At 41.9% G+C, this 16,353-nt stretch overlaps 1 protein-coding gene across 1 annotated transcript in view; it reads right to left on the minus strand.

Moving 5' to 3' along the window:
• Positions 1-16,353, minus strand: part of tenm1 (teneurin transmembrane protein 1) — a 202,581-nt gene that overhangs the window by 49,959 nt on the left and 136,269 nt on the right. Inside the window, exon 23 of the mRNA XM_039615819.1 lies at positions 11,778-12,010. Within this exon, the coding sequence (XP_039471753.1) occupies positions 11,778-12,010 (233 nt within the window). The remainder of the gene's footprint in view (positions 1-11,777; positions 12,011-16,353) is intronic.

Here is a 16,353-nt window from a genome sequence, read left to right on the forward strand (position 1 = left end):
CTAGCTAGCTAGCGCCGCTAGCATAGTTAGCTAGCACCGCTAGCGACCCTTCGTCGTGAAAAAGCACCCAGGCTTGGCTTATATTGAGGCGGGTGAAACTTCGTGTCAGCACCGGTCGCCGACAGTATGTGTTTTAGCTGGACTTATTTTTCGTTTATATGGACCGATGATTTATTCATTTATTCATTTTAGTAACGGTATAAACAGTGAAAGGTGGTGGATTGGCCAGATGTAAACTTCAAATATCTGCTCGTGTTACCAAGACATCCCATATTAGCTCTGATGTTTTCGGTGCCTGCAAAGAGCTAGACAGGTAGCTAGCTAACCCGAGCTGGCTGTCTTTTTTTGAGTCAGGGTCATAGCTGGACTTATTTTTCGTTTTTATGAGCCGATGAGGGTTTTTTAGTAACGGTACAAACAGTGAAAGGCGGTGGATTGTCCAGATGCTGGTCGATGTGGAAAAAATAACTGAGTTGTTTGGTGAGTCGCTGACGCGGAGCTACAACCGAGGGCAGCTATCCACCGTGTGTGTCAGAAAGAACATGCGGGGAACGAGGCGGCGAGGCGACCGCCGATCGACCGGTGGTAGATCGTGGATCAGGGAAACCGAAGGCAGGAGAAGCAGGCGGCTGCCGGTCGAAGCCTGAGGTGAACTGAATTTCAGGTAAGAAGTTATGACCTGCACTCTATTTGGGTCAGATATAAACCGAGTTTAGGTGTAGTTTATTTTCGTTGTGCTGACTTTTTACAATCAGTTATAATAACTCGTACTGCATGGTAGCTAGCACGATGGAGTTTCTTTACAGCTGTGTGCGCGCTAAGTTACTGATGTTGAACTTTATGACAGCCTCCCTGTCATTCTCTCGCCTGTTCAAACTTCAGTCATGAAACTGATCAATGATCGGCTTTTCTCTCTTGTTTGTTTATCGCGCTAAACAACAGCAGCACGTTTAAGCTTGATCAGCTGTTGTTAGAATTCATTTGATTTTAATTTCTAGTATCAGCTGATGTTTGCTGGAGCCACAGCTGTAGAAGCGGCTGGTCGAAACCAGGAGATGACCTTACTGAATCATCAGAGCTGAACTGGTGATGGAGAAACAGGTTTACCTTTTTTTAGGTGACATGAATGAGTTGAAGGAAGTTATGAACTGTTTCTGAGAGAAATAAACACCAAGCTCCTTTTTTATTTAGCTGACAGCTGGTAACTGTGCAGGGGCGGATCTAGCAAAGCTTTTGCCAGGGGGCCAGGTAGGGCATTAACAGAGAAAGGTGGACACAAAGATATACTTTTCTTTCTTACTCTCATACAGGGAGTGCAGAATTATTAGGCAAGTTGTATTTTTGAGGAATAATTTTATTATTGAACAACAACCATGTTCTCAATGAACCCAAAAACACATTAATATCAAAGCTGAATGTTTTTGGAAGTAGTTTTAGTTTGTGTTTAGTTTTAGCTATTTTAGGGGCATATCTGTGTGTGCAGGTGACTATTACTGTGCATAATTATTAGGCAACTTAATAAAAACAAATATATACCCATTTCAATTATTTATTTTTACCAGTGAAACCAATATAACATCTCCACATTCACAAATATACATTTCTGACATTCAAAAACAAAACAAAAACAAATCAGCGACCAATATAGCCACCTTTCTTTGCAAGGACACTCAAAAGCCTGCCATCCATGGATTCTGTCAGTGTTTTGATCTGTTCACCATCAACATTGCGTGCAGCAGCAACCACAGCCTCCCAGACACTGTTCAGAGAGGTGTACTGTTTTCCCTCCTTGTAAATCTCACATTTGATGATGGACCACAGGTTCTCAATGGGGTTCAGATCAGGTGAACAAGGAGGCCATGTCATTAGTTTTTCTTCTTTTAAACCCTTTCTTGCCAGCCACGCTGTGGAGTACTTGGACGCGCGTGTGATGGAGCATTGTCCTGCATGAAAATCATGTTTTTCTTGAAGGATGCAGACTTCTTCCTGTACCACTGCTTGAAGAAGGTGTCTTCCAGAAACTGGCAGTAGGACTGGGAGTTGAGCTTGACGCCATCCTCAACCCGAAAAGGCCCCACAAGCTCACCTTTGATGATACCAGCCCAAACCAGTACTCCACCTCCACCTTGCTGGCGTCTGAGTGGGACTGGAGCTCTCTGCCCTTTACCAATCCAGCCACGGGCCCATCCATCTGGCCCATCAAGACTCACTCTCATTTCATCAGTCCATAAAACCTTAGAAAAATCAGTCTTGAGATATTTCTTGGCCCAGTCTTGACGTTTCAGCTTGTGTGTCTTGTTCAGTGGTGGTCGTCTTTCAGCCTTTCTTACCTTGGCCATGTCTCTGAGTATTGCACACCTTGTGCTTTTGGGCACTCCAGTGATGTTGCAGCTCTGAAATATGGCCAAACTGGTGGCGAGTGGCATCTTGGCAGCTGCACGCTTGACTTTTCTCAGTTCATGGGCAGTTATTTTGCGCCTTGGTTTTCCACACGCTTCTTGCGACCCTGTTGACTATTTTGAATGAAACGCTTGATTGTTCGATGATCACGCTTCAGAAGCTTTGCAATTTTAAGACTGCTGCATCCCTCTGCAAGATATCTCACTATTTTTGACTTTTCTGAGCCTGTCAAGTCCTTCTTTTGACCCATTTTGCCAAAGGAAAGGAAGTTGCCTAATAATTATGCACACCTGATATAGGGTGTTGATGTCATTAGACCATACCCCTTCTCATTACAGAGATGCACATCACCTAATATGCTTAATTGGTAGTAGGCTTTCGAGCCTATACAGCTTGGAGTAAGACAACATGCATGAAGGGGATGATGTGGACAAAATACTCATTTGCCTAATAATTCTGCACTCCCTGTATAAAATATTTAGCTTTTATTAAATAGTTATCTGAATCTTACAACCAAAGTTTGTATAATAATACACAAGATTGGCTGTAGACCATTGTTCATCATTCAGAACACTGTGTAAAAATAACAAAAACAAAAAGTGAATGCAAAAGTGCATAAATATTTATTTTACGTGTTTGATATGTGTGGCGGGGCGTGGTCTGCAGTGCCGCTGCAGGGGAGGTGGACCCACCTGAGGGGCATCTGCAATCACACCTCTCGGGCGTAGTCTGTGCTCTCTCGGCTGTTTTTTGGGTGTGTGTCGGGCTGTGAGTTGAAAAGCTACAGCTGGCTGGGAGGGTACACCAACCATGTGTGAAAAGTGGTCCATAACGTACTGGTTCAAAGTGTGTTCGTGCAAACATTGTCGGGGTCTGCCGTGGTACAGAGGGACTTCTGCTTATGAACCTGTGTGCACAGCGCTGCAAATCGGGCTGTACAAAGTGACCTCATCTTTACCCAAAACTGTAAGCTGTCATCTGTGAGGCGCGAGCGGTGTTTGTTTTTACCATAATTCATGGTGGAGAATGGCTGCTCTTCTGAGTTTTGCTGTCTGTAGCCGTATGAATGGAAAACTACACAGATTAGCAGCGGCATAGGCACACATAAAATTTCTTCTGAAATTTTCGCTTTCTAGTCTTTAACTCTCCTCCCTCGGTCCTGAGCTCCCTCTGTTTCTCTATCAATTTAATCCGCTCTCCTGTTTTGCGAGGTGCAACAGTCTCTCTGCACTAAATGCTATGGGAGCCAGAGGTAGAATAACAATGGCATTTTCATTCCGGTGTCATAACACGGAGCAGCTGGCACAGATCAGCTACCCAGCCGTAGGACTTCACTTTAGTGCTGTGTGATACGGCAAATTTTGGTATCAGTCCAGTACCCAGTAATTACACCAAGTAAACGCAGGTCCGTACCAATACCAGTACTTTTACGTAGGGGAGAGCAGTGCGTCATGATTTATGAGATGAATCATCATTAATTTGAAAATTCTGAACACATTTTCATGAAATTGCTGTGAATTTTGCTTCTCATAATAATTAGTTAACACAAACTTTTTGTGTATTTGAACTGGGCTTTTTTGGAGACCTGGAAGGTAAATGTGCCGGTCTCTGAAGCACTTGGGTCGGCTTCTGTTGTTTAAATGTGCTGTAGGCTATAAATAAAACAGACGTGACAGCCACCACAAAAAGGTTCAGACATTTTTCACAGTGCATGTTTGAGGTATATTTTTTTCTTTCCCACCAAAATTATTTATTTAACACGATTCAGTGTCCTACATACTGAACTTTGAGGTTGGAAACAAACTAAAGTATCGTTCCTATCATGCTAGTATTGATCCGATACCAATACCAACAATAATAATATTTCAATCTATCTACTTCTGTAGCAGTAGCAATAGAAGTGGGCAGATCAATCCAATTTATAGTATCAATGCAGTGCTGGTATTGGTGTTCGGATGGACATTAGCATAACCGGATCAATACTTTAGTTTGTTTCCATCCTCTAAGTTCAGCAGAACAGAGACGTGTCTCCACAAACACTGCTCATCTCGTGCAGCTACACTTTACTCCACCCCCTCCTCCCTACTCTGGTATGCCGTCTCTTTATCATTAAGTGCTGCTGGTCATCATAGCTGTTACTTTAGCAGACTTGAGTACCTATAGACTATATTCAGACATTCAAATAACAGAATGTATTATTTTAATTGAATAGAGCCCGAGCCCGTCTATAACCATGTTAAATAAGTTATTTTGTTAGAAAAGAAACAATATCCCTAAACATGAACTATGAAAAATGTCAGAACCTTTTTGTGTTGCCTGTGAGGTCTGTTTTGTTTATAGCCCGAAGCAAGTTAGAACAACAGAAGCCGACCCAAAGTGCTTTAGAGACGGACACATTTACATTTTCAAAAAAACAAAGTTTCATAATACATGAAAAGCTGAAAGTTGTGTTTTGTTGCATTAACTAATTAATGTGGAAAATAACAATTACAGTATTTTACTGGTGATTAAAATGTGTTTAGAATTTGCTAATTGATTATTATTCATCTCATAAATCACAACACAGTGTTACTGTGTCATGTTATTAGTCTCGACGTTGGTATCGGCAGTACTGGGCCTGTATTTACTTGGCAGAAAAACAATGGCATTTTCATTCAGGTGCTATAACGCGGAGCAGCTGGCACAGACCAGCCTCCCAGCCGTAGGAGATCTCAGAACTTCCCTCACTGCCACTCGCTAACACAGTTTTGGGAAGTAGCAGATTTAAGAAAAGTGGAACGCGGGCCGCGGCGATTAGAGCGGTGCAGTTAAAGGACAATTCCCCTCATAAGGCATCACTGCCTGAGCAGAGGCAGGGGACCAGTGTTTGCTGAGTTAATGGTTTGAGTGCGGACTGGCTGACAGCAAAGCACCGTTTGATTCACCGCTGCTGAAACAAACTGGGAAGTGATCCTGCGCGCGCTGCTGCGTTTCCAGCTATTTCTGTTAATGAGACCAGCACCCAGTGTGTGAAGATATTCATTCACCTAAGCTGCTTATATGTCAACCACCAGCCAAGACAGCTACTGTACAGCATGAAAGCCTGGCTGTCGTGGTCTCTGAGCAGCTCTGTGCCACGTGAAGCGTATTTACCCCTGGCTCTGACGCTTTTTTTTTTCTTTTTTACACACCCAGGCTGTTCAACATGCAAATAACCGCAACCAGTTTAAACCCCACAGCTTCATTCGGCAACCAGGCCCCGCTATCTCATCACCGATGGCGTGCCTTGCAGCTGTGTTGCCGAGTGAGATGGGGGACAAATGTGTCTGTCAGTGCGAGGGGGAGAGAGAGAGAGAGAGAGTTGCAAAGAAAGGGACTGAATGAAAGCGGTGGAGAAGAGAAAAGAAAAAAGGGGAGGGGAGAGAGAGAGGGCCGACAGGGCAAAGGGAGAAATGTGGTGGCAGCATGTCAGCTTCTGATAAGGGCATTAGTCTGCCCCCTGTGGGTCAGAAAGAGAGACTGACAATGCAAGTGCTCCCACCACCACGCGCACGCGCATGGACGCGCACACCTCTCTGTGGATGTCAGCTCTGCTGCCTGGGACTAGTCAACAAATTAAAGATAAGACCTGCACATTGCAGCCGCCAACAACTAAACCTTCAATCACCGGGCTCCCTCTGAAGTCCTCTGTCCAAACCAACACATGAAAGAAACAGAACACTCTGCTATTTTTACATATGTGTGTCTTTTATTGGACGATTGCTTAAAAAACAAAAAAACAAACAAACAAAAAAGGGACCCCTTTACGCTGTGAACGGAATTAGTCTAAAAATGTGAGCCAAGGCTGTTCCTGTTCCTGAGGGACTGACGCCTCTTTCATGTCAGACATGGGATCCATCCTAAATGGAGCAAGGCCTTTTATTTACCAAGCTAATTGACTGCAGAAGCAAATGTGCAGCCAGCTCCAAACAATGCCCCAGATCTTGTATTCATAAGTGAATGTTTGAAGGACACACGATAATCCCTGTAGCTTAGGTTATTGTGGGGCGGAGTGAGGGGGGGACTATAAGCGAGAACGCTCTGCAACATCGCAACGCTGTCAGCTAAATTAAAATTATGGATTACTGTTTAACAACTGTTTTGCCGTGCTGCAGCAATATTATGTGTCGCAGCAGGCCTACCGCTGCTATTTGAACACCAGGGCACGGGGGTGATTCATCGACGCGATTGAGAAAAACAGATGGAAGAAGTAAGGAAAAAGGAGGAAGGTGCTAATTTGGAGCGAGGAGCTCACCAGAGGACGAGAGGCGAGATCAATGCTGGAGAATCACAGAGGCACAACTTCAAAAAAGAAAGGGACAGATATTTCTCTGTGAAGTCTACCACTCATTACCATTGAAGAGAGGGTGATGGGGGGGGGGAGTGTGGGCTGTGGCAGATAGATGACAGCGAACCGAGGGGCTCCAGGCAGAAATCTCTAGATCCTTTATAAGAGCTGGTTAGTAGGAGCACAATAGCCACAGAGGAGAGTCTGTGAACTCCAATGAGTCAGTATAAATTACCGTACCCTGAGTGAACAAGAGGAGTCTTGGGACAGAATATTCTATTACTGCACGAAGGCAGAGATACGGCATGTTCTAAGGTGTAAGTAGTGTGTATACACAGAATAAAAGGCCACAGATCATGTGTCAAATGGTAGTACAAGTCAACCCTGATCTTTTTCCCTTATCATCTTCTTGTTTCTCTTTTTTCCTCCTCTCGTCCCTTTTATATATCTGAATGAACTCGAGAAGATGGAGGAAATTAAAATCAAACATCCCCCATCAAACCTGAAGCTTCCCTGTGTTTAGAGTCAGTGACATTTAAAGAACGGAGGCACGCTACGTTTATTTATTGCGCTCGGTATCGACCGGCTGTCTGCCTCCGACGTCGGACGGTGTCGCAGGCGCACGCTGAGTGTGACTGACAGAACAGGCCTTGCAGGACTGTGGGTGTAGCCTGAGTGACAGGCCTGTGGCTAAAAAATCTCCCGTGACACCTGGAGACCGAACACTGGAAGGCAGGAACAAAAAATCTGCCATTTTAACCTTTGTAGTGTGACATCCTGGAGGACAACTGATGTAGCATATGACATTTGATTTTAATCCGCGGTGAGTTCAGAGTCACTGACCAAATAAAGTAAACTGCAGCTATTTCTGCATACGAGCGCTCGTGCTTTACTGCAAACTGTAGCATTAGTCAGTGGGCAACCTGGAGCTGTACTTGTGCAGTTGTATTTGCATCACCCTTTGTCTGTGCATACAGTCACGGTGCACAGTACATCGCAGAATAAACGATATAACGTGTGGGTGTGAAGGACGGCTAAATTGAGATGAATTGTCAACATATGCTTGCAAAAATATGGATCTCTGCAACGTGAAGATGCAGATGAACATTAACAGAAAAATAAATTAAATCAGTAGTCTGTGTTTGCTCCTCTGTGTTTTTAAAACAGCACAGATTCTTACACACACACACACATAAGCTGTCGTGAGAATCTTTGAGAACTTGCTGCAGTTTCTCTGCAGATTTAGGCTTCTGTCGCTGTGATATTGAGGTTATATCAGCCTGCGGAGGTCACACCATCTGTTGTCGTTCTTCTTTTGGAACACATTTCGCAGCATTATATACAATAAACACATTCAGCACCGCTTTATAGACGAAGACTGTTTCTCTCACCACTATTCTCCAAACTGCTATGAGTGTAAGAGACCAAAAGGAAAGGAAAAAAAATCTAACCCCAGGTATCCTGTGGGTTGATGACAAAAGTCAGACAAGACCAGTTAAATTTGCTACAGCTCACAGCCAGGACAGAACAAAAGGAATTAAACTGTAGTAGCACAATAGCAGACAATAGCAGGAAAAGCTGGAATCCACTCCTGTCAGCTAATAAGTGAGGGCAGAACGATTAACCAATTCAAATCAACACCCCGGGCTTAATGTCTGAAATGTATGTGCATTAATTTAAATTGCTTGAACCCGGCTAAAGCTAGGAGGGAATCAAGAACTAAATCTGCAGACTTCTGTGCATTAGAAAAGCTTAATATGACAGGCATATTCTGGTTTAAGTTTATGCCTACAAGTGCTTTCTCCCCCTGTAAGCCAGGGGAAGCCAAGCTTACCCTATTAGTTGAACTATTATTGTCATTTTAACAAAGATCAAACTTCCCTTGCCTTAGGAACAAGATAAAAATATTTCTCTTGTAGCCAGAAATGAGCAAAATAACGTGGCGATTTAATCAATCTACAGAAGAGACAGAAGAGTACAGCGCTGCTGCGTCACAGGAATTTATGACTGTTACCGCAGCCACAGTGTGCATAAAGAAAAGGATCTGAAACTCAATATTTTAGGGACTAGACCAGGACAATTTGGAGATTAGGCTTTCAGTTTATAATGCGTAGAATTTTCTGCAGAAAATATCTAAAGTATATTCAAAAGGAGACCATCTGAAACCCATATTGTGTGATATACAAGGACATAGCTGCCAACATCTATCTCAATCTATTGAATGCTAAAATTTGTTACAACTTTGCAACTTTCTGGTATTATAGTTTATAATCTAACCTTGTAAAAGGTGTTTATTCAACCTTCTGATAATATAAATTTGCATGTATGAGCACAGCATGTGTCTGATTGTATACATGAGGCTCTTTATGAAAAATAAAAATCTCCCTGATGACGCAGAGGTCTCAAAAATTCACGTATCAAATACGATAAACTTGGCGTTTCAAGGTTGGAAACTTTTTTTATTTTTTACTTTCTAATGAATTCATGATTCAAACTTATTGATGTTTGATTGATTTATCATAATACTGCCACACATTTGCACCCAAACTAAACATATACAAGTTTAATGCAAGACACAGTACTGTGCAAAAGTCTTGAGTCACCCTGTAAGCCTTTATAGTTTGCTATCTCTGGCTCATCACAAGCAAAATATAAAGAAACGGGGGGTGGCTCAAGATTTTTACACAATGCTGAACACTTCTCACACATTTTTGTATCCCTACACCTGATTTTTTTTTCCAGCTTGTTTGTAGGTGTGATAGTAATTTGTTTAAGTTTACGTAGGCTATGCTTAATTTATCAACTTAATGGTTTGTTTTTAAAAAAACAAGGTGAAAAACAGGTGCTTACACAAACTAAATGTCCATGAACGCAACCCAACCTGAAACCTAAGTAAGTACATGTGTTTGTGTGCCGACCGCAGCTCTGAGGGTGCACCGTGTTACCGTGAGCAGTCAGCACAAAAAAACATGATGGAAAGCAAGCTCTAGGTCACATCCTCATGACATATTCTCTGGTAATTCTTCTAAATTAGGCTTTGTGGACAAGTCCGTGGAACGAAGAATAGATTTTTTTTCCCTTTTCCATTTCCAGTCATTACATTGTGGGGTGTTTTGAACCACAGAGCCAAAAACAGACCTTTCTCTACTTTTTTTCCACAGAGACATTTGGAGTCGTTAAAGCAAGAAAAGCACAGGTGCAACGAACAGCATTAACGATGGCCTTATTCCATTGAAGTGTAAGCCCTGACAGTGAGTCAGCATACATAATACCAGAGCCTGAAACTGGAACACCTCAATGGACTCCAGCCATGATTATTAGTTTATTAGTCACACCTGTGCTGTTCCTACTGTGCCATGGCAAAGAGTCTGCTGTGGAAAAGGTCTAGCTGTACCCTGGCAGACAGTCTGCTTTTAATCCAGCAAAATAACAGTATTACTGGTATTTTTTAGGGTAAATTAGGTAAAGACTTTATAAGGCAACTTTCAAGTTTTAGCACAGTGCAAATGAATGGCAGGAGCTATATAACAATTGTATTATATAATAGTGGTGCCTGGTTAAATCAATTTACATCAAAAAAAATAATGATGGCAGGGTGGCGAAAAAGCACAACCAGCATGAATCCATCAATCTATCCGTGTAGCTGGGCTGCTGGGGAGACTGTGATGGGGTGTTTTGTGGCAGTGAACAGTTGGAGCTTTGAACCAATAAAACATAATTTTAATGCCATGGGATTATCTAAATATTTGAGGGCATGTGGTGCACGTGCTAATTCAACAAATCATATGAGAAACAAAGCTTTAAATGTCACTTTGGTCAAAACATAACATGAGTCATTCCTGCAATAGGTGTGCGGCTAATTTTCGCTTCATTATAATAAGTATATACCCGAGTGAAACGTGTTCTGAAGTCGGCGGGATAATTTAAAGAGTCGTTTTAATCACTTTGCACTATAATTAAACCTTTATCTGACAAACAGAACATGAGCTCACTGTGCACCTTAAATCCAAAAATCTATCCTGTACACAAAATGCAGGGAAAAATAATTTATATAGAAAAAACCCCCAAATGGCCATGTCCATAATACTGAATATGTTTAACACTGGCTGTGCAGGTTGCATTCATTTGTAAAGATTTGTAAAGGGCTATCTCTCCTTCCTTGCTCACTGCTACATGTGTGCACAGGTTATCTTCCCATAGCCGCACTGTCTTTACTCCAGCCGTGCTCGTAGCTTGTAATTAGCCTTTACTGTCCTTGCCAGCTCTACAGTGATGAGGAAAGGCAGAAAGAAACCATAATAACACGGCATGAACCGGGTCTTTATGACCTTTTTCCGAGGCAGCGGTGCACAACATTGAGATCGTTGTTACACTGAATTTTCAACGTTCTGTGGCTGTTTTCAGTGAGTTAATCAGCCCCGTTTGCATGCACTTCACTGTGGCTGCAGCTTCCTGCTGGTAAAATGATTTGAGAGTCACTTACTTTCCATAACAAGAGCTCACAACGCTGTCTTCTTAAGCATACATGCTTTTATAGTTTTTTTAGCTCTGCAGCATCACTCATACTTAATATATAATATCTAAATAATCAATAACTCAATATATGGTGAAAAAGCATCCGACTGAAATGGATTTATCAGTATAGTAATGAAAGCATGATAAAGTGTCTAAAGCCTTTTTATCAATATTATGATTTTAAAAAGATGCTATCACTCTCTCACATGGATATTGAAGCAAAGACGTTTAAAGCACACAGACTATCACTGTTCCAATGTTATCAGTGTGGCTTTTTGAGATTGTCATAGAAGCTTTGTGTCCTGTAATGATCTCAATCCTGATAGTTAACACACTGGAATGAAACTGAACGGTGAGATGTGCTGAAGCACAATCAGTCCGCATAAATGTGGGTGTGTAACAAGCCGCTTCAATATCAAAATCCTGATATTTACGGCAGTTTTTCCAGCCAAAGGCAACAACTCCAGTTAAATGCACCACATATTGCCAAACCGATCCGTGTGTACCGGCCAACAGATCTGTAAATATTCACCTGGAGGGCTGAAGGCTGTCCTACCTCGAGGGTTATTGAGTGCAGCTTCCGTGGCCTTCCTGCCCTCTCCACAGTGGCTCTGGTCAAAAGGTAGACACTGCTCCCCCGTCCCAGCAACTACCTCCAGATTGCGAGATGGATCTTTTGGCTGCCCGAGGTTCCTCACCCTGTAAACTCTGCGACTGCTGGTGTCAGACACATACAGAACTTCCCCCCTCGGGTCCATGGCCAGATAGTACTTGTGGGCAGGGCTGGTGCTAGTGAGACAAGGTGGACAAAGTTAGTTGAAACAGGTTATACAGTGAAGCTGTGCATGCTACTTTCTTTTGTTTCTTGCTTGCCCGGTGTTGTATTTATTACACTGCAGTCCAAAGTGACAGTGACTGAGACACTAGCCTAGTTTTGCAAAATTATGCTACACCTCCATACTCCTGCCTAGACAACACCGTCACTTGAAGTATAGGTATTTAGAGGCAATTAGGTCATCCCAGTGAATAGCATTACTGTGAGACTCCTGGAGTAAATTTGCGCCTGTGCTGAAGCAACAAGATTAATGTCTTCTAATTTACATAGTACAGATGGCCACAGCCACTGCAGCTGAAGAGTAGTCCTGAGTGATAATCTTATTTTTAGCATTGTGTATGTTAGGGACATTCTTAATATGGTTATGAATTCAAAATGTCAACATGTTGCACAGCATGTTTTCTTTTTTTTCTTTACATTTGGGGCCAGAGTGGAGCTTTCACATATGCATTTATCATTGTAGAAAGTGGATTTTAACCCAAATCATGATGTTTTCCCTGCTGTAAGCTAGCAGTAAAGATGCCACAGCTTACCTACGCTAAAATGAAGTGAAAGCTGAACAGATGGAACCACTCCTTACTCTTATTTCAAAAGCATTTACATGGGTCCTTTCAGAGCATAAGAACAAACAACCAGTGGGTTTAGTTAGACTGTTGAGAAAAACAGTACAAATTCCTCCTGAGCTACTGTAAACCCTTTTTTATAAGGACAGAAATCCTGTTTAAAAGGAACGTGGCACCACTGTATCCAGAGATAACTCTCTTTTGTAACGAGCTACACATTATCCTCGTAATGAACACACTGCAGACTAAATTCGCGGAGACGTAACACTACATCAAGATAAGTAATTCCTCCTTTTAGTGCTGATCTGTCCACAGAAACAATAACAAGACGTAAAAACACTGATGATGTAAAACTGAACTTACATGACTCTTACATCCTAATCAGAGACCTTGTTTGCTTAAAAATAAAACTGATGTTTTCCTTTCACTCGACATGATTTTTATTGTTTGTAGAACAAATGCCCTTCTCTGAATTCGTTAAAAAAATCACTGTAACTAATACAATCACTGAGAAAAGGATCACTCTTAATGCGACTTTCAGCAGCTTCTTAGCCAAACGACTGCACTTCCTTCAGGTTTATGGCTGCTTTTATCCCAACAGTGCGTCTCAGTTCTTTCCATAAATATTCAGTTGGATTAAGATTACACAGCTGACCACTTCAAATGGCCCCGTGTTTCTTGGGTGCTTTTAAACGTGTGTTTTGGGCTCTCATCCTGTCGGAGGAGCCACGACCTGCGACTGAAACGGAGCTCTCTGACACCAGGCAGCCCGTCTCGCTCTAGAATGCCTTTGATAAGCACAGATTCGACCCTCTGCCAGGCGCAGCAAAGCAGGCTGATTCTAAAACACAGCTACAGGAGGCTTCGCACCAGGCTCCTTTGCCCCCAAGTCCAGTTTGTCTGATTAGCGATTAAGCAAACTGTTCCCCGGCTCGCTTGAAGAATTGGACCTGGGTGCAGCTCATTTGGACTTGTGCACGCTGCGCATGGATTTCTAACGCTTTCTCAACAACAGATGTCTTTGTGAACATTTTCTTAAGTAATTAACAAGCTAGTGCGAGGACAACGTGTCACCCCTTCCCTAATTAAGTCACAGAATGAACAAAACGTCAGTTGAAGGATTCGAAAGCATGTGTGATCGAAAAGAAAGAGCCAGAGAGGGAGAGAGTAAGACGAGAGTCGATCAGCAGGGGTTTTGGGGACACGCACACACACACACACACACACACACACACACACACACACACACACACACACACACACACAACAATCGTGCTTCAGCAGCCATGCCTAGTGCGAGTACACCTTAAACGTGTGAGAAGGGGGTTGTGTTTTCCGGTGGCGGTTATTTCTTCTGAACACTGAACTCGTGCGCCGTATCAAAAAGCTCTGTATTAGTTTGATGTGTTCAAAGGACGTTCTCCCAGCATTACAGCTAGTCTCCCTGCACTTTTTATTTTTTTAAACCCCTGCACTCAAAAAAAAAAAAAATCATGCTCAAAATGTTGATTTTAAGTAATCTGATTACATGTATGTAACCATGTAACAGGTACCATTTAATTTCATGTAAATACATTTGTATAATTACATTATGGACTTAAATACTTGTAATTTTGTAACAAAAGTGTTATGTAAAATGTTACATTTAACGTTGCAATCATTTAGAAAGATCTTGGAATTTGGTTAATAAACCTTTGATTTTACTTACAATTATTGCTTCATGTTTATGAGGGACAAGAATCCCTTTTTGCTGTTATCTGGGGTCTAATCGACCCTAGCTCTAATGCTATGCCTATTTTTTTTTTTTTTAAAAAAGAGAAGAATAGGAAACTCAGAAGAACAACCGAACATCCCCCATCCTCCCAAAATAAAAGTAGGGCTAGAGTAACGTGGACCTCACAAAGTTAACTAAACACCAGTTGGGCTTTTTTATGTTTGACTTCCGAAAGCTGGACCTCCCTTTGCCTTCTTCAATAGAGCTTACAATCATTTAGAAAGCTCTTGGAATTTGTCTCTGTTTTGAAGTTTCCCCTTTTTCTTTTTTCTTTTTTTACCTCAGTGAAACTTTTCTTCTGGTCAATTTGGGCATTCCTCTTGCAGCCTCACACACGGAGGTTGCCTACAGCCCCATGAATCAACTCCTAATAACACTAGCAGCTGTGGCTTATCCTCTCAGACAACTCGCACGTCTGTGTTCAGTGCAATAACAGCAACAAAGTACTTTCCTCATATAAAACCCGGTTGAACTGCTTATAAGAATGAAGAAACCCGCGATGGGGCAGCACGGCGGTGGAGTGGCTCGCACTCGTGCCTCGCTTTTGGCTTCTTCCTGTGACTGTGTGGGTTTTCACTTGCTTCCTCCCACCATCCTGTGATGCAGGATCCTGATTTACAAATACAAAAAAGCCAAGACAAAACTGGTCTAAAACCAAAACTAAGACCCCTGACAAGCTCGGTCAGCAGCCTGCCGTAGTTCCAGTTGAGCCGGGCAAACTTGCACTGCTGCTCAGTCTGAAAGTTCTTGCTAAAAACCTTTGAATGTGTGAATAAAAGGAACTGTAAGGTCAGCATGCCCTGTGTTATGCAGCTCTTTGGAAGACGACTGGCCTGTTTCTACTTGCTGTCCAAACAACATATCTTGTTGAGCAGAGATTCGGCCAGCTCCTCTACATGCAGTCCAAGTACAGCAATCGCTTGGACTCGATGGCCTCAGGCGCACTATGGATAAAACTAACTTCTCTGCAACCCGCAGTGAAAAAAAAAGAAAAAAGCTGGCAAAGAACCACCAGGCACAGGGCTCACGCCAACTTTAAAGCAATTTAGCTTATTTGCTTTGAAAGTTAAGCTTAAATCCTTCTGGGGTTCTTTTTTTTTTTTTGCTTCTGACTTTTCTCCCTTGCTTCGGTGATCTGGAACAATTAAATGCTTCTTGTTTGGCATGGTTGGTTATGCTGCTGCTCGTGATCAATAACAGGATGTAATTAAAATTTGAATGTAAAATTTCTAACTGTTAAAATAATTTCTTTCCATATGTCAAACAATATTCCAGCTAAATTAAATCAGTTATTTGGTAATAAATTGGCTTTTTTCCAGGATATCAAACAGAATATTAACATTACTAATAAAAATAACTAAACAATGAAACAATAATGAATTTATAATAAATAAGTAGTAGTCACACTACTAACATTCAGGGATGTTAATTAGTCTGTATTTTAGGGATTTGGATCCAGTGAAGGGGGTGTGCTGAACCACTGAGCTATCCAATGAGTGGATGGACAGACGCTTGTAATAAAAATTTATGACAGCAAATAAAAAATATACTTATTTTAATGACTTAACAATAATTTACAATAACTTTTCACAGGCCATTTTAAAAGTATGACATGTATTAATGGATTCTTCCTTCACTGAGGTGAGAGGACATGCTCTGGGACACATCTGTTATGCTAACTTAAACTGGCTTTCATTGATAAGGAAGTAAAGAAGAACCGATGTCAGTGCCTCTTTTTTCTGTTTTCAGTGGCACGCCTGTATAATACTCAGTATAAAAACAGCAAACCTACAATTGCCTACAATAAAGCCACAAGCTTGCTAACATTTAATAGTGTCGCATATATATTTGTCAGCAGAATTGTATCCACGTCAGGCAGCGATAAGAAGCCTTAGGTATAAATGTATGCACAGGCTGCATAAGGAGAACAGCATAATCCTTGCATGTGTAAATCTTTCCA

Source organism: Oreochromis aureus, linkage group 2, assembly GCF_013358895.1.
Source record: "Oreochromis aureus strain Israel breed Guangdong linkage group 2, ZZ_aureus, whole genome shotgun sequence".
In the NCBI taxonomy this organism is placed as follows: domain Eukaryota; kingdom Metazoa; phylum Chordata; class Actinopteri; order Cichliformes; family Cichlidae; genus Oreochromis; species Oreochromis aureus.